Source organism: Corvus hawaiiensis, chromosome 13, assembly GCF_020740725.1.
Source record: "Corvus hawaiiensis isolate bCorHaw1 chromosome 13, bCorHaw1.pri.cur, whole genome shotgun sequence".
NCBI classification, from domain to species: Eukaryota; Metazoa; Chordata; class Aves; order Passeriformes; family Corvidae; genus Corvus; species Corvus hawaiiensis.
In genome coordinates, this window is record NC_063225.1 from 10,978,576 (window position 1) to 11,004,927 (window position 26,352).

Genomic DNA, 26,352 nt, shown 5'->3' on the forward strand with positions numbered 1-26,352 from the left:
CCTTCATTTCAAAAACATTTTCCCAGCTCACTCTTGGGCTGTATGGAACAGAGAGGGTTTTGTTGCCTGCTTGAGATCCACTTCTTGTTCCACATCCACTTGTGAAGTAATTTGTAAGCTTCAAAAAACTATCCGCTGAGCTTTCAGACTTGTCTCTATCTAGAAGACACCAAGAAAATGCAAGTTCAAAGGAGAGTGCATTCCTCAGAGACCAAAACCCCAAAAGAGGGATCTGGGATGCAGCCATAGTGAGTGTAGGGGGCCTAGTTGTGTCGTTGTGACAGACTGATTTTTATCTTTATCCACTTTTTAAACACCAGGTGAATGTAATTTTTGACTTCCATCATGGTGTCCCAGGGCACAGCTACATCTTCCATTTTTTAAAGTTATTTTAGTTGAATTTTCCGTATCTCTGCCTTTCACATCACCTCCAGACCTAAAACTGATACTGATATCTGTTATCAGAGACTGCATTTCCTTCTTGCTGGCTTCGACAAAATGAGCCTCTCAAACCTGCTCTGAACACTTTGAATCTTCCAGATCTTTTGGTGATTCTTCAGCTGCATCTCACTGTTCCCTGTATCCAAGCAGGGACTTCCTCTCTTGAGCTGCTTCTGGGATCACCAGGACAGTCCTCCTGGGCTGGCTTGGCCTTTCCTCTGTCTATGTCTCTTTACTTCAGGGGTAGCTGAGGAATTATTCAGGGCTACAGTGGGATATTCCCAAATTTCTTAAAATTAACTCTACTAAGAACTTTTGGATAACTGAGGTGAAACAAAGGAAAAAACAATAACCAGGAAAGAGTTCAAAAGCTGGGAGAATGGGAATCAATTTCTTCTATGTCTTGACTTAATACCCAGCCTTTGCTCAGGCAAAACTCTTTCCTTTTTTAGGGAATGTGATCCATGGTACTTTTAACCTGGTTACGCAGAGAGAGATTAAGTGAGTCTGAGGTCCATGAGCCCACCTGAGCGTCCCTTGCCTGGTAAAGTGTCAAAGGAGACCTGAAAGCGTTACTGCAGCTGGGCAGGAGAGGCTGGAGGACTAAGGATAGAAATCTGTGGCAAACAAGACTCTTGTAGCTCCACAGCTTCTAAGACAACTTGTTTTACTTTTATTATCAATGAATAATTCATGCCCTGCCAGCAGCAGCCCACGCTCAGACTCACCTGCACAGTGAGGGTGCCTCTCCTCATCCCCTCTGCCTCTGCTCCTCTCCCTTCTCCGTGGGTTTGAGACATTGGGTCATGGACACAAATGGGAAACCAGTGAGAAGAAAATGCATCTTCCCCCTGCACCCAGGTAATTCATGAAATGAGACCCTGCAAACCATTCCTGCTGCCTGTGATACTCCAGTTAATTGGACAACTGCTGTGCCAGAAAACCTCTCCCCCACCTACAGCAAGTAAAATTTATACTGGTGGCTGGTAACAAGAACATCTTGATAAAATGGTTGAATTTATTTTATACCTAAAAATGAAAAGAGCTCTTAACAAAGGGGGGTAACTGATATGTTCGGTAAATCAAGGATAAAAGGACACAGGCTCTATTGAAGATTTTTTCCCCTGGTCTTTTCTTTTTAAACCTTTTGATGAGATGCCCTGTTGCTCTGCAATGAGCTTCCACTGAAGTACTTTTGGAATTATCTCAAAGAGAAATGGATCATTTAAATGAGTTAAAGCCCCCAAACCAGATCTACTATCTTCAACCTTACGTTCATTTTTTATATTAAGAATTTTGTGAAATTTAGAAAATAATTTTACTACCGAACCACGGGCTTATAACACAAAGAAGTCTCATTCATTTTTTCCCTGGTTCCTTCTGCAGTGGTGAAGAATGATACATTTAGAATAAAGATGAAAGTTAATATGTAGAAGAGAGGGAATACTCTGATAAATTTGTACCTTGTGTGTTTAGAAAACACCTACAGGCAACGATGCTTCAAATTTCTCCAGACCTACCTGGGACTTGGGTCCTTCAGGGAAAATTCAATTGAAGATAAGATAAGGTGCTCCTCTCTATTTATTCTGTTTTTTTCTTTTAGACAACAGAGAGAATTTTAAAGATGTAGGACAGGAGGACAGGCTTCCACTTTTCTTAATATAAAGAGTGTTTTTTTCTCTCCTGTATGTTTTTTTCAGGGAACAAGAGATGTGGTATGTGCCAGAAGGAAGCCAGTTATGGCTGGAATACTGGACTGGACCTCTAAGTCCTTATGACCTCTAAAAACCATAATCATGGTCCTCCTCATTCTATGGAAAAGTAAATTGGTCATTTTACTCACTGAGTAGGCACAGAGCAGACTAAGACTGGTCTGAGTCTGTGTGTGGGTGTTTGTACTGACCAAGAGATTATCCATTACAAAATTTGGTGTGCATTTGCTGTGCATTTGAATAGCTTTAGAGCACTATAATTTCTACTTATTTTTACTAAGTGCTCGAGCTACTGTTCTTTGTGTGTTACAAGGGCTGATTCTTACTCAATGTGCAGGTAGGTTGTAAAGTTTTACTCTGATGTAAACTCTGGGAGCAATTTTTACCCCTGTGGTAGAGAAAGCATTATGTTGAGAAATTCAGGCATGCCAGACAAAATTATGGACTTACAGATCGAAATGAAGCCTGTGTTTCAGCGCTTAAGTGCCCAGATTCCCACTGAGCCCAGCCAGAGATCCATACACATAAGCACCTCTATCAGGATATATTTGAAAGGCATTAATTGTGCTTTTAAAATGCAATTTTGATGCAATGCCAACAGGAGATGCAAATAGCTATAGATGAACAGTACTGGGATAAATCTTGCGAAGCTTTAGGGAATCCAAGAGTCATTCCAAAAGCTGAAAAATCTTCTAGTAAGAGATCACCACTGCTGTAGTTTCCATGCTTTGCTGAATGTGATTGGCTTGTGTGGGATCTACCAATACAGTGAATAGAGAAATGTCAAAATGGATTCTTTCATTTTGGTGATGAAGTGCTTGCTCTGCTTGCCAGCACGCAGGGTTCAATAAAAGCAGACAGGTCTTCAAAAAATAGCAGCATAAATAGATGAATTCTTTAAAGTAATATAAGTTCTGTCATCTGGATGTGAAATATAGACCTAAGTGCCTGCCGAAGTAAAAGCTGACCGCACATTCCACAGAGAAGTGTTAAAAGTTTTCTCGGAGTGTCTTGGGCTGAGAAATGTTTTAACTACGTCTCTCCTTGCCACAACACACAGAATGAAAGCATTTGAAGTTAAACTCATTTTTCAAAAGAAGAAAACAAAGCATCCATAAAGAAACAAAGGCATAGCCCGGGATGAGGTCTCTAGATAGCCACTGGTTTCAGGGAAGCTGCAATTAGCTGTGCAATGGAGAAGGTGAACTTAGTTGTATTTCAATAGCATTTATAATGATTTCAGCAGCTAAAATGCTGATAGGTATGTGCAGGGGGTTGGTTTCAAGATTTTCTTGTGAGACACAAGGTCAGGATTCCTGTGGTCTCCTGTCATATTTAATTCATATCCTCTGGCCTTCTCCACCATATTTATTGAATTACAGGAATAAAATTCAATGAACCAAAACCAAAAGAAGATAGAGAGGACACAGCAAGTCCTGATTTCTTTTACGTCTCTCCTGCACACCTGAGTTTAGTGGACTTGTAGGAGAACATGTTGGAGCAGAATTTGGAAGGAAGGGAGGTACAAGTTAGTACAACCCCTCTCGCCATCCCCATAATAGCATCCAGGTAATTTATTGCAAGCAGCAACCATTTCCATGTGGCAGTGAGGATCCAATTTCTACCAGTCAAGACTCTCCCTGGGTGCTTTTTAGGGCTAATCTGTGCACTCCCTGCATGTGTTTGCCAGGTTCCTTCTGGTCACAAACGAGATGGCAGCAGAACAGCTTTACAAAACCATTCTTCAGAAGAGCATTCTGGCAATTCATCACATCAGTGCTACGGGGAAACCCTCAAATATGTTAAAAGTCCCAGATGCAGGGAAATGCCCTCTTAGCATGCTTGTAATGGTGATTCCTTGCAATCATCTGAGTTAAACTGATACAGCCATTTCCTCCTTTACAAGTGGGATGCAGGAAGCAAAGCATTCCCAACAGGCCTGTGGAGCAATGGGGAGCAGCTCTGTGATTTTGGGGAAGATGATTTGGTTGTGTCTCCTCTGCTCCTATTATCCTGTTTTTATTGTCCTGTATGCTGCCTGTCTGGGTTGTGGACCCCTCAGTCAAATCCACACCCAGTTCTGCACTGTGGTTCAGAACCCACAGAGGTAAAACAGACCCATCCCTTCGTGTGAGCACAGTCACAGCAGCACCTCATACAAATACCCTGTACTGGTACCCAGTAACAGCTTTACAACATTGTCATTTGGGTTTAGAGCCAGACACGTGCAAATCTGGCTCTTGAGTCTGACACAAAATATTCATTGAAAAAATAAGACAAAAAATGTTTTGAAATTCTACCCTAAACTGCAAGCTCACCACTATTTAGCTTTGGCATTTTAATTTTTGGAAATGTCACAGCTAATAAATAATGTATTTTCTTTAAGCTACCATATACATTTTTATTTTACAACTTAAATCTTCTTAAATTTCCAAAAATTAAGTGCTCTGCTCACGTACATGGCAGCCTATGGGATGGCTGCCTTTTCACTTAATACATTTAATAAAGGTGACCAGATGCTTTGTGTGTTTAATGGCTTGTTCTGCATCCCAACAAAATGTCCCTGTTTTGGCTGCGAGAGCAGATGATTCATCCTGAAACCCAGCCCAGCTGCCCTGACACAGGCAGGGTGAGCTAAAAACCCACCATCTGTGCTGGAAGAGTGGGCTGGAGGAGTGCTTTGTCAGGAAAACACTGTCCTACGTTGGGCACTGCATATTCTGGGTGGCCAGTAATCCCAAAGTCCTGTGGGTCCAACCTCTCTGCCTTTGCAGATAAAATTCTGCAGTTATATCCCATCTCCCAGCATATTCTCTTCCTTCTCCCTGTCTTAGAAGCCCCTCAGCCTGCTCTGCCCTAGGATCTTGTGTAGATCAAATATTGCTGTAAAATATAAGATGTTGCTCCTGGTTTTATTCTTTACAATTATATGGCAAAATTCCTGCCCGTGTGGCTGCCTCAGCCAAGCCTCATGCTTGAAAAAGCAAGAGGGATTCATTATGGCTTTTGTGAATAATTAGCTCTGCCCAGCTCTGCATTAGCACCACTCCACTGCCAGCTCTGCCAGAGGACACATCCTGAACTCGGAACAGGTGCTCGCAGACTCGCCCAATTCAAGGGCAAAACTCTATCCCCAGGCAAAGCTCCCCTGCTGCCTCAGCAAGAGCCAGGCAGGAATATCTGAAGGGAAAGCCTGGCTTGGAGTGTGTCATTGGGATAAGGCACTTCCAGCCTGGTTCTGGCCCCACAGCCTTTTCCAGCTCACCTCCTCCCTGCCCGCAGCATCCCAGCAGGACACCACCCTGGGGTGGGAGGAAAAGGTTCCCAGCAACTTTTCAGCACAGCCTGTGTTCTGCAGCACTTGAAAGAACCATTGCAGTTCATCTGGCATGCACACGAATGACAAATATGCTTCAGAGGCAATAAATTAGCAATTTCAAGGCTTTACTTCCCCTCATGGACTAATTGCCAGAGATTATAGTATATTATGTGAGAGCAATGATACTAATGCCTAAATATGCTTCAGTGATTATAGAGCTATCCTCAATAACCAAGCTGTTTAAATGTCAATGCAAGAAAGCTCTTTATTATGAAATTAAATATTATTTTGAAGCAACGCAATAGGAACTTCCCAGGCTTTCTGCCTGCACTAATGCTGCCTTGGGGCAATGTATATTGGACAATGTATGCTTTTTAAAAATGTGTACAGTAAAGGGTCCCTAAATGCTTTTGTGCTGCAAATTTGGACAGCATTCCTGTTAAGAAGGAGGATCTTGGCATCTTTTTATTTTGTAGTTGTTACTGACATGCTGCTGCCTTCATCCTTCCTCCACTTGTGCATCAAGTACTGTATAGAGAAGATAAATTCTTGTTTTCTGTTTGTGGACTTGGGAATCAAACCTCAAAGACCTTTTCTTCTTTTTTTTCCCCCATCTCTAAGTACTGTTATCTTGTACGCATGCGTTTGAGTACAGCCCCTCACACCTAAATAAATCTGGCAATATCTGGCATTGAAACAACCCTTGGAAATCAGTGGAAGCTCCAACTTTCAGGTTCAGCTGCTGACACGAGGCAGAGAACAAAGGTGTCTTCAAGCCATAACTCCAGCTGCACAGCCCTGCAGATGCTAGTTGGGGATCACAAGCTCAGGTGTGGAACTAGAAAGAAAGGAGGCTAAAAAGTCTTTGGCATCTCACTAATCTCATACAGGACCTCCACACTATAGATCTGTCACAGCTGTGCAGCCTGTCCCTTGATTTCTAGTAAACTTAGTATTATAACTCATAGTTGTTACAATAGTATAGAAAACATAGATAGGCCTGTGGGGACAGATCATGTAAAATGAAAGACACAGAAAGCCAACTGCTCATGAAGTTTGGTGGAATTCTCTCTTTAAAGTATTTTTCTTCCTTTAGGAAGTATCATTTCTTAAACACAGCCTGCACTTCTCCTCCACGGTGTGTTCCTGAAGAGGAGTGGCTTCATATATAGATAAGCAGGGAACTTGCTTGCAAGAATTCCATTCTGCCCAGCCCTAGCAGGACTGGACACCGGGATCCATGTCCCAATACTTTCTGTTGCAGCTTGGCAATTTTTAACTCTGAATTCTTGATGTTTTCATCTTCGCTGGTTTCTTCAGCCATTTTATATCTCACCTATAAAATGTCATGCTTGTTTACCTCAGAATGTTTGAAGCTCTTTCTGATGCTCAGGTAAAAGACACCTGCCACACAGGCTCAGAAAAGACATAAATTGCTCTATCATTTGTAACATTTTAAAATATCTTCATCTATTAAAATCACAGTGTGACTGACAAGGAACATGCTGAAAGGCCATGAGAATTCTTTCTCTGCTCTTCCAGGCAGACAATAATCTGACACCTTTTCTGTTATGTCTTGACTTAGAATATACTATGGGAAACCATACCTTTATCTTTATAATAGTAATAAACTTTGAACAGTGATGTTAAGTAAATAACCAGCAGCCATACATTGACACCGCTCAAAGGACAGTGATGTGGACTTAGCACAAAATGGGTGAAAATCACCTGCATTTAGCTGCTTTTATGCAAATATTATTTCAAACAAGGTTAAAAACCTCTTTTATTTTTGCAGCCATTTTATGAACCCCCTCCCCATGGCCAGCCCCACTCACCATGAACCCTGGGGCGCAGGTGCAGCTGCCAGTGATGCTGTCACAGTCGGCCCCATTGTGGCAGGGACAGGGCACTTGGCAGCCCTCGCCGTAGTAGCCCACGGGACACGTCTCATTGCAGTAGAGCCCAGCCCAGCCAGCCTTGCAGCTGCACTCCCCAGACAGAGGATGGCAACTAATGAAGAGACAGATGTTAATGAAATGTGGGCAGGAAGGAAAAATACAGCCCAGAACATTTCACATGTCACACTAAGAACAGCACAAGCCTGGAAACTCTTTAGGGTTGTGGACATGAGCAGCTGTATAACTTGGGTGGTGAATAGGGAATCTGGTGCTAAATAGCACAGCACTTCTTACCATCTGGGAACTGCCACAGCACTGGGTAGTTTACACCTTGAAGTCTATGCTCTTCCATTTTCAAGTCAATGTGACTTGGATTACTGACATCAACCACACCATTAATCCTTACAGCTATAGGGCAGGTATGTGCTGTACTATTTGGCTGTAATACAGCCAGCTAAGAATGTTCAGGGATAGGAGAAATTATAGTGGGTGAAGGAATGCAATCAAGAGAGCTGTGAAAATGAACCTTAGTTCTGGGGCACAATATTCCTATTCTATTCTATTCTATTCTATTCTATTCTATTCTATTCTATTCCATCCCATCTCATCCCATCCCATCCCATCCCATCCCATCCCATCGCACTGCCATTTGTGTTTTAAAAGCAAGTGCCACCTCAGCAGAACTTTCCTGTAGGCACAGGTAGAAAGGAAAGTGCTTTGGAAGGGAAAACTCTCCTTGGATGAAGAATTTTGCAGGGAATATTCAGCCGTGGTGACCAGAACTGATCAGTACCTGAAGCCTTGGGATTTACTCAGGACAGGAGTTAACAGGAGCCTTGGGACTAAGTCACAGCTGTGCAGGGAAATGAGTCAAGTTCCTTTTTGCTGGATAATGAACAACATTAATCCTCTGGCTTTCATTTCTATTCAGCCAATTCAACACTGTAGTGAGAGCACATGGAGAGAAAAGGAGAAAGGAGAATCGAGCCCAGAACACTGGACAATGCCTGGTACTTCTCCATCTGTAGGTGGAACACTCACCCCTCTGTTCCTCCTGCATGAAACAGTTTATCTTTATTTGGCATTTTTCCTCCTTGAGGTTTCCTTAGGGCACCACCTTCCCACAGCAGGAGGCTGGGGCTGGGACTGGGAGAGGAGGGGAAGGCTGAAGATGTGTTAACTCCTGGTTTGAAGGGATGGAGGTTTCTGGGGGATGTTGTCTAAGGCCAGCTGGGAGTGTGAGGCTGCACCTGAGAGCTCAAGATGCTCTGGGGCCTCTGCACCACAGCACTGCACAGTAATGGCACTGTTCAGTCCTCAGTGAGAGAGATGAGAAATAATATTGCCAGAAATCTAGTTGTCTTTACTCTCAGAATAAGAAGAATAGACTTCTGCAAGGTGGGATCTCTCTCTGGGCCGGTCTCCTGGTTTTTTTGCATCACAGGAACAATTTCTTTTCCTTTATGATTATTTATTGCTACAGTTTAAGATTGTCGACATGACTGAATAGGTTTCTTTACACCTATAAAATTAATATTGTATATGTTAATTTTCAAGGTAACCTCATAAAACGTAATTTCCAAGTACGTTTCAGGCAATTACTGGTAGGAGAGGTTGGTCATATAGTGTTGCAAATAAAAAGGATCAAATTTTCTAAGTGTCAAATGTTTCATCATAAATAGTGTTTTACTGACTAATTAAAACAATTCATCAGCCTAACAAACTACCATCCATGAAATTCTTCTGACAAAGCAGTCCCTGAAATTATGGTTTTTCACAAAGCCCCTCTTAACATTTAGATGAAAATAATAAAAGCTCGGGTTTCCCCCCTGTGTCTATTAATCATTACCTAACAGCAGCAGAAAGCTCAACATTAAAGAGGGATTTTGAACTGAATTTTGTGTTTCTCTGTTTCCACTACTACTACAGGTATCATGTGCTTCCATGAGAACTGCATCTGTTAGCTAAATTAAATCTTTCAAAGGTAATGTATGACCAGGGCAATTTGAATCAGTCTATGACAATTCAGCAGAAAATACTACACTCACTAAGAATTTTTACTCCGAGGTTGGCTCCTTCATCAGCAGGGACAGCTTTTTTTACGTGGGATACAAGCTATGGATAAGGACTAAAACTCATCCTGACACACACTAAAACAAGAATCAAAACCAAACAGGCTTTCCTTTCTCCTCCCTGAAGACAGGGAACTTGGACCCAAAACAAGGGCCAGAAGAAGTCTGAGAGCATATTCTGCCCCAATAAAGCCTTGCCCATGCTTCATGGGACTGTGAGCCAGGAAAATCTGATGCAGATGTTTGTGTCCCTCCATCCGTATAATCTTCCCATTGAAGAAAGGATAATTTTGTTATCAGCCTGAGCAGATCAGGGTCTTGTTTTTCTCCTAACTCAAAAGCACTTGTTTGACAATCAAGGTGCCTGATGCAGCATTAACTTGAGGAGGGTTGAGATTTAGATGGTTTCCCAAACTGCAGAAGGCAGCTGTTCTCTTCCAATCCTGCCAGGGAATCTTGGCCACCTAACTGATTCTTCTGCCTTCATTTTTCCCATTTCTAAAATGATGCCTTTCTTTCTTTGGAAACCCTTTCAAGATCTGCAGCTGATATCACTAAACAGTACAAAGTTTTTATATTAATTCTTTTTTCTCTCTGGTTTGTATGAACTATTCCAGTAATTAAAGTGAGCAGAGTTACATGCAAAATATATTGCAGCTCATGATGCAGAAATAGTGCATGTGTGGATATATGTGTGTGTTAGGAAGGTTTCTCTTCTGCTGGCATTTTGTACGACTACATTCTGGTCAAATTACATAGTTAGATATCTAACAGAGCCTGGAAATTCATCTATCACCCATCCAAACATCCATGCACCCAGACTGCCCAGTGAGTTACATGATATTTGGACTGATGTTGAAAAGTTTGAGGTAGAATAAAGCTTGAATAGCAAATACAGCTAGAAATTTGTATAAATACCTGTATAATTCCTCCCCTCCTGTTCTGAACGCACCTTCCTGTTGTGTATGTCCATGTAAGATTTTGCCAGCAGGGGTCACAGTGCATGTGAAGCACTTCTCCAGCCCCCAATAAACTGAAATGAATGAGCACAAACAATTCCTCTGCAGAAGGATCACTGAAAGGATGGAAGAGAGAAGGGAGGGTTCCAAATGGAACCCAAAGGCAAACCCACCACCATCTGTTTTCCAACCCTTGCTGGGAGCAGCAAGGGAACCTTTCACTCTCCAAAGACTTTGGCAGTGTTATGCTTTGCAGTTTGCATTGAATCTTAACAACTTTTATTTCTTCAACTCTCCTGCATCACAGGAAGAAGCAGGGTAGAAACCAGGAGTGAACGCAGGCAGCCAAGTGTTCCTGTGGCTCCAGGCCAAGCAGAGGTGGAACAGAGCTGTCCACAGCACATAACAGCGCTGAAAAGGAAAGGGTTCCAGGGCTCCTGCTGCACTTTGAAAGCTACTGTACAATCCCTGGCTTTTGAGCCACATTAACAGCAATAAAAGGTTAATTTTAAAAAATTTTATTAGCTGAACTGAAAAGCATAAAGGCATTTTTGACCTTTAAATTTTTTAAGCATCTAATTATGAGGAAATCTGTGGAAACCAGGTAAATTTCTCAAGGCAAATTTGAAAAAGAAATGTTTTAGACAGCACATCCTGTTCCAAATTCTGAATTTGTTCTCCACACATCTTTCAGTCAAAGCAACACCTTCTCGTTGAATTTCCTGACTTTCTGTTTGTACAGCAGCACCAGTCATCTCATTTTCATTAACAACAGCCTAATCCTTATTAGGATTAGGTTAAAACATCCTGTTTTATGGTGTCCACACTACGTTCATTCTCCTTTGCTGAAACGCCTCTTGCTTTAAAGCAGTGGCCACAGTGAGACTGCAGGGCCACTGCTTCAGTTCAGCACGTCTTCAAAGCCGGCCTTGTCCAGCACATTACTGAGTCAGATCAAGGCAGAACTTCCTGAAAGCTCCATGGGGTTTGGTCCTCCCCAACTTGCCGGTGTTGAGGCAGTAACTGGAGCCTCTGGAGATCTGTCCATTCCATTTGACTTTGTCCCAGTGTCTTCCTTCCCTTCTCACGTCTCTGACCTAGGAAAGACATTACCAAGGGCATATGGCTCCCCAGGCTGCCTTCCCCCCATTGCTCAGGAAGGGTGGGCGGCCAGGACTATTCCAGCTGTTCATTTCCCTCCCTGCCTGACAGAAAAAACAAGCCAGCATTATTCCTTTCCAGCCACTGTAGGCTGTCTCAACATGGGCTTTTTGCAGAAGGGAGATTTTTACAGGTGTACCCTTTCCTGTGGAAGGACAGTCCAAGTCACCACCACATTCTAAATCACCTAATTGTGGGGTTGTTCAAAGTCCTGTACAAAGTGCCTTTCAGTGTGCTTTGATGCAGAAATTATTGGATGGTGTCCTTCAGTCATTACCATGCTGGAGGTTAGACTAGATGATCACACCAATCTCTTCAGGCATTAAAATAGATAGATCTATGGAAATGGAAAAGCTGATTGTGTGTTTCCTGCTGTTCCTCCTCAGCTACTCCTCAAAGCCCTCAGAACTTTCTGTTCCAGTCAACTCTCCAATAACCAGATCAAATGAGACAAAACCTGGGACAGGTTCCCTTCTACAAGTGTTTATATAATTATCCTACAACTTGGGGACCACAAGAGCTTAAACTGCTCCTGGGGAAAATAGATGGCTGTGGGTAAACGAGTCACTTTGGAAGAGGCCTGTTTCAGCAAGGACAAACACTCAGGGAGGAATGGGAAGAGGTGGGTGTGAAGAGAAGTGCACTGTATGGGACTGCTTAAACAATCACCACAAAGATTTGTTCAGAATACAGAGTGCCTTTGGAAAAGGTCATTTTCCATCAGCTCTGATGCTCCTTGGCTCAGCAATTGACAGCACTCTGCAGAGCTGGTGGAAAAGTGGAGAGCTGAAATCCCATGGATGAATGAAAGAACATTTACCCATCTACAGCTTGCTGATATCTCTTTGTTCCATAACAGCAGTGATAAGATGTAGGAAAAAGGGAGATTTTATCAATAGAAAGACCAGACTCATTTATTAAGGAACCAGAGATACCATCTCAGCAGAGGATGCTGCAAGGGAAGCTGACGGAGCAGTGTTGAGAGAGAAGGAATAAAATGTTCCCATCAGACAGCAACCAGGCACAGGCAGGGTGTGTGGGAATGACCACACGCCCAGAAAAGAGCTGGGAGAGGATTCAATCCTCCCCCTTTCTGAGCTCTCTCAAACCTCTCTGAGACCTCTTCTTTCCTCACAGCTGGATGATACAAGCCTGTCTTTTCAGAAAAGATCCTCTGGCAAACTCTCAGAGCACCTCACAGGTAGTTCTGAGTAACACAGGGTGAATTCTTGCACCCTCAAAACCACAGTCTTACTCCACCTAAAAGACTCTTAATGAATTGAGCATGGAGCTGAGAAACAGCAGCCAAGCTCAGCCTTGCCTGTGGCCTGCAGTCCCTCCACTCAATTTCCACCTTTCTGGAATACAGGCACACAAAAAACAGGTTTCTGCAGGCTCGGGGGGGGTGAAGACACACGTGTCAGCTGCTGAGCACGAGCATATTCTCACCCTCCTGTACACCTGAAGAGTTTACACTGAGGAGCAATTCAGCTTGGATTTACCACAGGCTGGAGCCACACTCGCTGGCAGGAGTGACACATAGGAGTTTATCCCTCAGCTCACTCTGCAGTAATTCCTGAGGCATCCCCCATCCTCAGTACAACACAGCACTAATCTTTTGTGTATGATGTGCTGCTCATGCCTCAGGGATGGTATTTTTTGCAATGATTTCATGATACACAACATAATCAGAAGCGATGGGAGCCTCTTGTACAGAGCTCCCTGGGAGCCTCAAACTGTTTGGATGCTGGCTGTCAAACCCAGTTGTGCTGGAGCTCTCTTGCTGCACAGGAGTTGTATCACCACAATTACAAGTTTTTAAATAATCCATTGTGAGCTCTCACTTTCAGTTAAGCAAAGCCTCACAACTCAGAGCTGAATTCACAAGGAAAATCACCTGTTTATTTCCAAGACTGAGACAAATAGGGTCTATCTCAAGTGCACAGACAGATTTGCCTGAAGTGTTTGTGTGTGTCTGTGTGTGCACACAAATGAGGTGTTATTTCTTGCATACATAATTGAGTGTGTTTATATTTTAGCAGCAGCAACATGGCAAGGTGGGTTTGTCATCATCAGCAGGACAGTCAGGTCCCCACCCGTCTGGTTGGAAATTGAAGAATGTCTGTATCAAGGGCATGTTTGCTTGGGCATCAATTATCTCCACCTCTCCCTGAAGACTACATAACCCTAAATTGGCTCTGCCTGCTGAACAGAAATGGGCAGAAAAAGGAGGGAATCCAGTGGAAGCTGAGCGGCTCAGCATCGTGCAGGTGAGGAATTGTGGCCCCAGAACATCAGACAGCTCAGGCCAGGGGGTTTGGCTGTGCAGGCTTCCTTTAATGCAAGACAGGGAGTGAAGATTCTCCAAACAGCAATTCCAGCAGTCAGTAAACAAGGCAAGGAGTTACTAAAGGTAACAAAGAGGGTAATAGGGAAGAATCTTAAATTCTTCCTTCTTTTCAAGGTTTGGAAAACTTACTCAAACCTGCAACAGGAAAGTAAATTCAAAGTGCTCAAGTCTGTTTGTGACTCTGTATCATAGTAAAGAGAACCTCAAGAATCAGATCTTAAAGCAAAAAAGGGAATAAAACATCGAACCCTGACCTTTTAAGCGAGGCTCATTCCACTGTAGGTATAATTCCCTGATATTTATTTTCCTGAATATTTCCCACATACACATAGAGAACGAAGAGCAAAAATAATCTCACGTGAGGAGTCTGTTTTGACAATGTTGACCATGTTATAGTTCCACAGACTGGCTCAGGGATATTGATTTCAGTCTATTTATACATCTGCCTCAAGTGTTTCCAACAAGGTAATTTGCCACGAGACATCAGCTGAAGCAAATTAGGTTTCATGTTGAAAGTCCCCTTGCTGTCTATAGATCTAATAAGAAAACCCATGTCATAAAAAGAGGCAAAGTCATGGACTTCCGTAAACATGTATCTATTTTTTAAACTTCAGTGGGTTATTATCCACACATATGGGCATCATCTGGTGGTTCTTATGCCTAGAAGACTTACAGGATAAAGCTTTAAGTCAGGCTGTTTCAGGTGTAACCGGAGTTGTTAACAGATATGTGCTTAGTATCTGGCTGCATTGAGGCTTATGGTTCCAAACCTGAGGTCATTTAAATCAAAGTTTTGCAATCCAGAGAAACACGCTGTGATTGTACTTAAAAACTACAGAGAAAAGGACAGTAGCTGTAGTTAAACTGATTTTTTTCCCAATGCTTTAATTTGACCAGTCCCTGCACTAGAATATTACATGATGTACCTACCTGAGGGTGTTGGTAATATTGCAAGGGCATCTCTTGTTGCATTTGAGGCTATAAAACCCTTCTGGACACATTCTTTCCTGGCAGTGAATGCCTTTGAATCCAGGGTCACATATGCAGGCTCCGTTGACGTGGTAGCACTTGGCCCCGTTCTGGCAGTCGCAGGTCTGTGTGCACTGGAAGCCATAGGTGCCGATGGGACACTCCTCCTGACACCTGCCATGGGATGGGGGAAATAGGATCCAGTCACAGGCACAATCTCATCAGGACATGGCTTTTACACAGGAACCTTTTTGTTAATGAATTAAATACAAAATCATTGCTCATTTATTTAAGTAATGTACTGCGAACTGATGGTATCACCGGAGTGATGGGATATCCTGGGCTTGCAAATTGCTGCTAAGAGAAACTGCATTAATCCATGCCCAATTATATCCTGCTAAATTTGCATTAGTTAATATTACCTTCATTTAAAAGTGTGTTCTTCTTTCCTGGACCCTGACAATTGCGTTCATCAATCGTAAGACTCTGATAGGCAATAAAATATTTTACTATAGAACTCCTCACCTGTTTGACTTCTCTTTATCACAGAAGGACTGTGTACCTCCCTTGAAAGCACATGGCCCTTTCAGCGAAGAGGAGGGTTAAAAGGGAAAGTGTATTTAGCAATATTGAGCAAAATGTTCTCCAGCAATGTTTTAGTGCTGTCATTGCACCAGTTTTATATCAACAAGGAGAAAAGAAACCCCTTTGTGTTTTGTGCATGTTCTGAGTAACTAAAAGCTTAAATTTGCTTTTCTTCTCCTACTCCAGGGTAGCTCAGTAGTATAAAATCTCAAAAAAATCACTTTCATGCTCCTTAGTGGAAAATCTTCTTAAAAATTGCCAGCATTTTTAATATTTGATGCACATAAAATTGGAACCTGCAAACACTTCATATGGGTTGTTTTAAATTGCACCTTCCATGCACTGTTAAAAATATCTCCCTACTTGGGTACATTCTGAGATCTGCCAAAAAAGTCTGCTTCCTTGTCCTACACAAGCAATTTAAGAGACTATTTTCTACTTGGAAAAGCTCACCTAAGGTCCTGAAGAAAGCAACTGATTCTGTGCTTGACACAATTCAGTGGTTTCAAAATTCTGCAATGAGATAGTACCACAGTTTACATGATCCACCGTGAAATACAGATAGGCCTTTTCCATTAATAAAAACAGAAAAAGAAGCCCAGAAAAGCCCAATTCCCTTATCACATGGATGCCAGGCATTGGAAATTGCCTATCAGCATTAATTTAAGCCTGAGCATTGATTAAAGTGTATACTGTAAACTCAGTGGATGGAGGCAATTGTTAAATGTCTTTCTGCAGGTCATTTCACAGCTGGCAGGTGAGAGTTAATATAATGATCAGTAATAAAAGATTAATGTGTGATGCAAGCCAGGCAAAACTGCAATGAACACAGGCAGTATATAAGAAGGGTATTACTTTTGCAGCTTGAGATTATCATGTTTTACTAAAAATAAATGAACACAGCAAAGGGCCTGGCTGGTGATTTAATTCCAGCAGGTACCAACACAGTTGCTGGTTGCAAATCCGAGTTGAGGAGTTCATATAAGACCCAAAGTGAGAGTAGTTTGGGACAAAGAGGGAAAGAGTCTGGAGAAGCACCAGGGAGAGAGAGCCCTGCTGCTCTCAGGGGGCTCAGCTGCAAATGAAAGAGCCAGCAAAGAATAGGAGCAGTAGGGCTGGAACACTTACAGCAAATGAAATGCAAGGAGGAACAGTGAAGCTCCTCATGTCTCCACTGCTGCACAGACCCTGGAGTGAGCAGGAGAGCTCTGTGCTCCACGGGATGAATTCTTAGTCAACAGTGCACTGTATCATTCTATATTTATAGAAGATGAAGCATTACCTAGCAGGGAGAAAAGCATCTGGAAATGAAATATTGACGACCTAATCCATTTACATAATTAGCCTTTTTCTACTAACAATTTAACCAACTTATTTATTTGGAGATCAAGCAGCTACCGCTAATGAATTTTATACAAAGAATACTAATAATGACTCCTCTGGAACATGAGAATAATCACAGCAGGAATTAGCTTTCTACTTAAACATCTTTCCTTTGCAACATATCAATCTAATGTGTCCATAGCACCATTAACAACCAGATACATTGTTCAATTAAATTACAAAATGAGCTGCTAAGCCCTAGTTATGTTTCTTGTTTAATTTACATTGCTTTCTGCCTATCTGGGGAGATTCGTATTATAATATCCACTGAACTTTAATATGTACTATAATTATTTGGGTTGGGATAGGGTAATATGGCTGTCACCTGTAGAATTAATGGAAGCAATTTCACAAAATATTAAACAGAAGACAGCCTGCTTAACAGATGAACTTAGTACATGCACCTACACTTTTTCCCACAATTTCCTTTTCTTAAGGTATAATGCTGCAAAGTTTTTTAGGCTGTTCTCTTTGTTTTGAAACAGTGATCATATTTATGTAGCACAGACAAATATGAAAAGCCACCCAAAATGCACTAACCTGGAGATAAGAGATACAGGTACGAACACAACAACAGGAGAGTAAATCTGCCCATATAGTTCTAATAAATGTGAGATTTATTCTGTTATGATTCAATCTTTAGATTTAAGGGCAATATGGAAAACAAAGCAAAACCAGCATGTTCACTTTTCCCGTAAGCCACTGAATTCTGAAACACTCCATTCTCAGCTTCTAACTGTGCCTCTGCTATTATTCCTTTCCAGTTTGTAAAACACACATTTCCATGACAGATCCAGTCATTTCAGTGAGCACAAAGCATCCTGCAGTTATTAACAGTGCTGCCAATTTCCCAGAGATTTAGCGCAGTGCCACTCTTGGAAAACAGGTAAGGAACAAAAGTGTGGCAATTACACTCACACAGACCTTTATGACCATTTCATCTCCACAGATATTTATCTAACTCTATGTTATTATCTTCTGCACATGATGATGAACTGTAGCATTATATAGTACTTATTGACAATTTTAAGATGATAGTAGGTAAAGTGTATTTATTTCTTTATTGCTGTTATTCACAGTATCTGTCATTATTAAGAAGACTTTTTTCAATGCCTTGTAAAATGTTAAAGCAAACAGTGTTTTGTTGTGTAGCAGATTCTCCTGCTCTCCTTTTTGCTGTGACACTGCAACAGCTGCAGGAGATGCAGAGGGTAAAACAGACTCTGAGCTAAACTGGAGCTGCCTGGTCTGTCCCATTGCCCCTGTGGTGTGAGCACAAAACCAAGGAAAGCCGTTCAGACTCTTTGAAGACCTCGTCCCTCACTGAAATCAATGGGCCCCCAGCCAGGTAAGGGAAGGTGTGTGCTCAGAACAAACCAGTACAGCCACTACAAACCTGTGCTGCCCAGGCCAAGTGAGCGGCAGAACTGCAGCTGGATACAACAGGCCTAAGGTTTCCCTTCCCTTATGGAAGGGGGATTAAAGGCTGATAGATGAACATGTTTTAATCTTCCAGGAACTCGTTGGAAAGGTGGGAATTTCTAGGCTAATTCAGTTTTACCCTTCAGCAGCAGAGCTTTCCTAACTGCCCGTTTACCTTTTTAATCCTATTGCCATTCATCCTTTCACACACTTGCATTTCTGCTCTCCTGCCTCTCCTCTCAGTGTCTTTTACTTCCCTGCTCCAGGATAGGGAAGGTGAGTAATTCCCCAGGGTTTTGCTTGGATGCAGGTCCAGAACGTGACCTTCCCTCCCTTCTTTTCCACTTCTCCCAACTAATTCTGCCTTATTTTTTTATTGTCTCCCTTCCCAAGTTACATCTCTCTCTGGAGTCCAAATCTCTCTTATTTTTCTCCAAGTACAGATCTCATGAGTCTGCACTCCCTTTGCTCAAGGACAATCCCTGTGAGCTCCTGCTATGTCTTCCCTGAGATGCCTTCTCCAGCCCCTCTCCAAAGGCAATCAGCAGTAAAATCCTCTTCCCATCTCCTTTCCTCATCCCCAACAGGGATGCAGGCTGCTGGCTGGGAGCTCCCAACAGCTCCAACATTTGATTAGATTGATTCATCTACAGCCAGGAATCTATCAGGATGTGCAACAACCAAATGAGGAGAGCAAGAGAGGCTCTGTCAGCCTTCCCCAGCATGGCCAGCACTGGAAATGGCTTGAGATTCAAGTGTGGTCACGAGTATAAAGGTCCAGGCTGCACAGTTGCCTCCTTTAGTGAAAAAGTCTCCACAAGGAGACAAAGAGAAACAGGAATTATATGGTATCACATATGTGGAAGCACTGTCTCCAGATGGAGAATGGGGAGGAGAGGCACACTGATGTTTTTCCTCCAAATTACTTGGAAATAATTAGTATTTCCTCCATGTTCAACCTCATGCAAATCCTGACATAAACTCCAGAGCGCCCTCCAATTATAACTGTCCATAAAATGGAAACAGGGAAGCTCCACATTTAACGGGAAGGAGCAGCCTTCTGACCCTCCCCCAGGCTGACGGTTGGATGTTTGTGCTACAGCGACCTGCTGATTATACAGTAAAGGCAGAAATGAGAAATTCCAATGAGCTTTGTTGCATAAAAATATAATTGTAGCATATGTCAGTATAGACCGAATAAAAAAGGGAACATAGAGGAGAAAGTGCTTTAGCATCTCTGCAAATCGTGGTGCCACAGCCCCAGCGAAAAGTCACTCCTGAGAGCTGCTTTAACTGCGCTTCCCAACCTTTGTTAGCCAGGATTAGCTGGAGGCTAAGCCAGCACGTGTTGCAATCCCTCATTGACTTTGCTGTGTAGTCATTTTGCTGAATCCATGACACCTTGGTAAAACAATATTATCATCTGCTCTGATCGATTCATGGGTGAAGGCTCTTGTTTATAAATTTTGAGGATTTATCACCTTTTGCTGGTGGCTGAGATGGCTCAGTGCTACAGCAGTACAGAGGAATGAAGGAGACATTAAACTGCTGCATTGCTTACTCTTGAGGATATTAATTTGTATAAAGATAGTTCATTTACATATCTTGTAAACATGTAATGCTCTCTATTAAATTTATCACTGTAAATATCTAAATTAAATTTAATCCATTAAATTTTAAAAGTTATATTAAAACCCCCTGTAAATGGAGAGCATTGCCAATAAAAAGTAATAACATTGCCACATTTATATTGCTTGAAGTGCTTCAGAAGGATGAACCTAATTGGAGCAATAGAAACATAACACCATTTTTCAGGAAAGAAGTCCTAGAAGGGATATAAATATTGACAGTCCATGGTTAAAATGAAAGGCTTTGGGGGTTGATTTTTACCTGTCTCCTATATAGCCAGCTGTACAGAGGCATTTTCCTGTCACAGGGTCACAGTGTCCTCCGTTGTGGCATGGACAGTCCTGGCTGCAGTTAATTCCAAAGGTTCCAGGAGGACATGGCTGTGCACACACCAGCCCCTGGTAAGGTTGCATAAAGAGCAATATTTCAGTCAACATTCATAATGCAATAAATTTCTCTATGCAGCTTGGAATTTTATTGTCCCTCTTGCTAAAACTAGATGTAAGTGTAGCAGCAATATTTTATCTGCATAAGATGTGCTAAAGACAGTCTGAAAACTCCACTACCACAGTAAATGCCTGCCTGGCCTGACTCCAGAAGAGATTTTTCTCACCACTGCACACTCATGGATAATTCTCTTCCTTGGATCTCCCCCACACACTGCAGCTGGGCTGGCAGGATATTCACTGCCCCTTGAACAGCCACACGAAGATGTGGGAGAAGTTAAAGGCAACCAGAGAAGTCTACAAAGCTGCTTGTGTGCTCCTGGGGTTTTTGTGAAATGGAGAGTCTGACAAGTTGTTGGACATACCCTGTGCAGAGAAGGTTTGGGAAGGAAGGGATTGTTGAGAAGGTTACACTGGGAGGGTGTAGCTCTGCTGGTTTTGATGGTCTGTGATGATCTCTCCTGTTCAGCCAGTCTCATTCATCCAACCAAACACAGCTGCTGGAGAAGTCGTCTACTGCCCTTCACATCCTACACTTACTCCCTCTGTTCTCTCCACCCCCACATCCATCTTTCAAAGCAGCACAGAATGGATCTGCCATACCTTTGGGTAAGCCATGGAGGGGCAGGATGGGAATGAGGATTAGGATAGCTGCAGAAAGCCCCCAGAGATGGCACAGAAACAACATGACTGCCCATATCAGCACTACAGCAGCCTTCTGGCCAGAAGAGGGAATTATGCAGTGGAAGATCTGCCTAATCCCTACACAGTGACAGGATGCATCATCCAGCATCCTCCCAGCTCCTTATCCCCAACCTTGGAGCCACATCTCAGTCCCTGACCTGCCTCAACTTCACATCTTGGTGGCGATCTCCCTTCCCTATTTTATGCTCCCAGCCCTCTGCTTTCCTGCCTCTTTATTCCAGTCTATTCTGAATCCTTGTTACAGCCTCTCTTTTAGTCCTCTCCTTCATCCAGACCCAAATCCTCATCTCTGAGATGTTTCCTCCTTCCTGTCCCTGCTTAATCAGCCTTGGGAGTGAAGCAAAGCCAGACAGTCCCTGCTGTGCACCCTGGCACTGCTCACAAGGAAAAGCAGCTCCCAGGCAATCCCTGCTCCAGCTGTTCAGCCCCAAGGCAGGGAACGCTCACCCTCATGTGGGGTCGTGTCTTTGGAGAATTTACCTGTCAAACTCAGGTGGTTTCCCCCCAGGTATCCCACAATGTCCCCACCAAGTATCAAGGCCTTACAAGGATTTCCCCAGAACTTCTTAGAAGTTGTATGAATGTTTTTCTCCCTGCGAGCACATACAAAGCCTGAGGCTGGCATCCAGCTGAGGAACTTCAGCCAAAACAAGTCTGGCAGTGCTGGGATCTGAAGTTGTGGTCCTATAATGGAAAATGTTTGGCATCTGCAGCAAATGGTGCTGCTGCCAGTGCCATCACAGTGCCCAGTGTGAAACAGAAACAGTGCCTGGCCACAGGATTATTTGGGTTTAATTTCTCTTGTTTCCCTAACCAAGCCCAGGGGGCTCTGAGTTTTGAACAAAGCACGTATCAGACACAACTTATTCAAAATATAAACCAGGAATATAATAGCTGCTTTCACTCCTCCGGGCTTGGGAAGTTTAGCTGTATCAACAACCAAAGTGAAGAGGCTGCTCTTCAATGTCACCATAAAACAGATACTTTGAGCCTTTCCCAACCAGGGCTATGTGGCTCCTTGGCTGTAAAACAGACAGGTTGGCCTCAGTTCAAGAACTTTCAGATTACAGTGTTAAAAACTGGTGTCTCTGGGCTTGAGTAATACACAACACTATATATCTGAAGACCTAAGTGTCCATTTATCTTGATAATAAATACTTTTTCCCTTCATGCCTCAAAAGGAACAGGATTTCTATCAACAAATGATGAGAAAGCAATACTCTGGGATGCATCCCCCTGGAGCCAAGAGAATCTTTAGCTGTACTTTTTGCATTAATATGTACTAAGGGAATTCAAAACATCCCTCTCTAGAGGATCAAATGTCAGACCAACATTTCCTGCTGCTTATACATCTAATCAGCAAAGTTCACCCCATCAGCACCTTTTTAAAGGCCCTGATCTCATCAGCTTCTGCTTTTGACATTGTTTGCTGTATTTTGTAGGACAGAAAAGATTTTTTTCTGCTCCATTTTCTCAGACACCCCCATGTTTAAAATCCACAACAGAAAGAAAAATAGACAAAAATACAAATGATGCTTCACAAAGCCCAGAATCAATAAGAGAGAAGTGATGAGCAGAATGTGTTCTATTACCATGGCACCACGATGCCTTGGGAAGGGGGTCTGGGGCCAAACAGGGGGCGTTGCCAGTGACAAATGTTCTGTCATGTCAGGAAATATTGCTGCTTTCCTAAGCACAGAGATCTAGTCCTTGAAAACGGCTTCTGAGAAGTGTTGTAAATGCTAAACTAACTTCTCTCCCCACTTCCTGAGAGTGTTTGGAGAATTTAATACTGCAAATGAGAATGATGTATGGAATTAAACATGTAAATTGTTAATGAGGCCCTAAAGCAGCCACCCACTAAACTCCACAGCCACAAAGGCACAAAAGTTGAAAAAGCCCAACATTGTGGGATGCTGGAAGCCACGTTCTGTTGACTGTTCAACAATAGAGGCTGTTGGCCACCATTCTCCTGGTGAAGAACCCATGGGGCAGTAAAATCCCACAGGACTCTGCCAATAGAACTTGTGCTGCTGGGAGATTCTGCACTGGTGGGAGGAAAGAAATTACAAGTCATGAAAGAACCAGGCTCTGAAGATGGTAGATCCAATGAAAAACCTCAGAACCCCAGAACGTCCTCCTTTTAAAGTCACTGCCTGCCCTTCCCTATCCCACCAAACCCCGAAGGGACCTGAGCTCCTGTTAATAAGCCAGCCTAGGAAAGGATGAAAGTTGCAGCTCATCCAGCAGCAATAAAGTCCAAGTGGATTTGCACTTGTACAAATCTAGGGAGAATTCTCTCCTTCCAAAATGATGGTAGATTCAATATATACGTGCAGTCTCAAGCCTCAAAATCAGCAAGTAAAATTCCTGGTGTCACAGAAACCTGTGGTGTGAAATAAAATGAATGCTGTCTAGCAATCCCATCTCGCCTGCTCGTTTACAGCCCCCTCATGTCTCACTTCCCAAACCATTCCAACCACCAAGAGTTAAAAATAGAGCATGAAAACATACTTTTTATCCCTCTCTGTACATTGAATTACCAGCTTTTCATTAAAACCCTGGAGAGACCCTTTATACTTAAAATCTCAACATTTACAAGCTGAGCACTTTTACTTATAATTTTCGTTTCTTTCTGCAGAATACTTGATCTCTCTCTTCAGAATTTTCAGTTATGCTTGTTTCAAACATCAATTGTTAACTCTAGGGTTCCTCTGGGGACAGAGCAGCCAACAACACAGTTTTCAGAAAAGTCTCTCTGGGCTCCTAAAAATGTGTAAAAGGAACTCCAGGCTGTAAGGAATTGGGTAGGACTGGGCCAGAATACAACCACAGCTGCTGTGCAGCAGCCCCAGTGCTGTGGCTCTTCTTAGGGTCTGTGCTGCATCCTAAATGACATCTAAAACTTGCTGTTCTATTCTGATACCCTTATTTGTTTAGTGATGTTTTAACTTTGAAAAGAAAACTCCTGATAAAATACAAGTAAGAAGAATACAGCAAAACAACTCAGATCCTGAGAAATCTTGGCATGCAGGAGGAGAGATGAAAAAAGTAATATTTTCATGAGAATCACTTTATTGATCACTTCTTAGGAGGTAGTGCCAGAATGGACTGATAGGCCCTCAAAAATATGTGAATTGCTTTCCTAACGCTTTAGCTCCAGCACTCAAGGAAAGAACCTTTTCTTTGCCTCCACTGATTGCCAGGTGAGGGCAAGGTGCCATATTCATACTTCTGACAAGTTTTGCCTTTGTCATTTGAAATGGAATAACCTCATCATCACCTTTGCCATGACTGGTGGTGTTAGAGATTCCTGTCCTCCAGTTAGAGAGAGATTTTCCACCAAAACTTATGGACAGCAATATTCTCCCATTTTGCCGCTATACAGCAACATCTCATGGTTGGTACTTTTGAACGCAAAGCATTTGACGTACAAATGCAAAGGAACATAAACATTGTTCTCAGCTTTTATATGTTTGAACAGGTAGAGGGTCCCTATCAGCAGTCACAGCTGTGTGATGATCTGCAGGGTCTTCCATGTAAAAATAAAAAATCAGAGTACTTGTATGCTTTAAAATCCAGCAACTTTGCCAAGAGACTAATTGTCAGACACAGGAAAAATGCCAGGAAGTTTAGTACAGCTAAATGGGATGAAAGCCTGTGAGACTTGGCACACCCCAAGAGAGTTCATTATTACATTATTGGTAAAGTTGAGGACTTTTAAAATGCTTGGCCTTGCTTTCTTGACACAAAGGATTAAAGGTTAGGGCAGTTATCTCTTTGCAGTGCAAGCCCTGACATAAGCAAATCTCTGGCGATCAATGGCAGTGGTGCCTGAGCAAGGACATGACACTGAACTGGCCTCTGTGTCCTGGGCTCATCCTGCTTTGCTGCCTGCCTGACCCACTGGATTCCCCCTGGCTTCTCCCTCTCCCCTGGAGGGGAACATGACACTTTGTGCCTTTGACAATGTCAAGCTGGGCTTTGAGCTCTCTGTCCTGTATGAGGGCAGCGTCTAAGGCTGCAGGGAATATTCCAAGTAACTAGAACTCACAGACAACTCTTTTGTCTCTTGGCATGCTGCTCTTTTTAAACTCTGTGACGGCAGAATCACAGAACCACCGAGGCCGGAAAAGCCCTCCAAGATGATCATGTCCAAACATTCTCCCTGCACTGCCAAGCCCACCACTAACCCATGCCCCCAGGTGCCACATCCACATGGTTTTTGAACGCTTCCAGGCATGGTGGCAAGTCCCAGACTGGTGGCCTGTCTGTGTAGGTGCTGTGCACACCCAACAAAGGCAGTCCCAAATTGGGAATTGTTAGAGCCTGGCAGATCCACGTCAGCTGAGACAGTGAACAATTACCATCCAATTCCAAGCCCTAAACGAGGATGAGCAGTACCCACCATCCATCCAGCAGGACAGGAGCACTCCCCGGTGATGTGGTGACAAACTCCCCCGTTCTGGCAGGGGCAGCGCAGCTCACACTGGGCTCCGTGGCTGCCAGGGGGACACAGCTCCTCACAGCTTTGGGGAGAGAGAACAACAGAAAACAAAGAGATCATTTTAAAGAACCTACAGGAAACAGTAAATGAGGAAAACCCACAACACAGGTCATCATGGGAGTCCTTATGCAAATGACAAAACCTCAGGCTCAGCTGGCATTGCCAATTAGCTGAGATTCCTTTAATTTCTGCTGGGGTTGTTTACATGCCATGGATCCAGCCCTGTAAGGCTGACGCATGTGTGTAACCTTCATGCATGTACCAAATCCCACCTATCTCAACAGGACAACTCATAACCATTAAAATAGCCCAGGAAAATACGAGTTGCAGGATGAAGCCCTCAATGTGAATTATATGACATGGCAATAAAAGAAGCTGAAAACAGAATAAAAAGATGGGATTAAAACGCTTGAAATTTCTCCAGTCACTACTGAATGTTAACATTTGCGGTGTATAATGGACTGGCAAGGACTCAACATCATTTAAAGGCTATTTAAGCTCATTGAGTCCCTCTCAGTACTTGTGGAGGGGCAATGTGAGGCTAATCCCTGGAAAGCCCAGTGTCTCCTACACCTGCACATCAGAGCTTTCAGCATCAAGGTTTTGAAACTACAGGATGTTCTCCCCCTAACCGACTGTCCTCTGATGAGGATGTGCCTACAACATATCAGGGGCCGGCCCTGCTGAGAACTGACACACTGATGTCAAGGGGAGCACTCCCAAGAGAAAGCAGAGTCCTTAGCAGTGAGTGCTTCCACGACTGAGGTCACAAGTCTAGGAGGAAATCAGGTACT

The 26,352-nt window shown here is 43.0% G+C and overlaps 1 protein-coding gene across 14 annotated transcripts in view; it reads right to left on the minus strand.

Annotated features, from left to right (window-relative positions):
* MEGF11 (multiple EGF like domains 11) overlaps nt 1-26,352 on the minus strand; it is a 255,759-nt gene that overhangs the window by 66,402 nt on the left and 163,005 nt on the right. For all 14 annotated transcript variants that reach the window (XR_007206509.1, XM_048317360.1, XM_048317359.1 and 11 more), the window contains 4 exons: nt 25,460-25,580; nt 20,162-20,298; nt 14,843-15,055; nt 7,308-7,482 (listed from right to left, as the gene is read on the minus strand). Coding sequence is in view for 13 of the 14 variants with exons in the window: in XM_048317360.1 (XP_048173317.1) it covers nt 7,308-7,482; nt 14,843-15,055; nt 20,162-20,298; nt 25,460-25,580 (646 nt within the window). In the remaining variant the exon portion in view is untranslated. The remainder of the gene's footprint in view (nt 1-7,307; nt 7,483-14,842; nt 15,056-20,161; nt 20,299-25,459; nt 25,581-26,352) is intronic.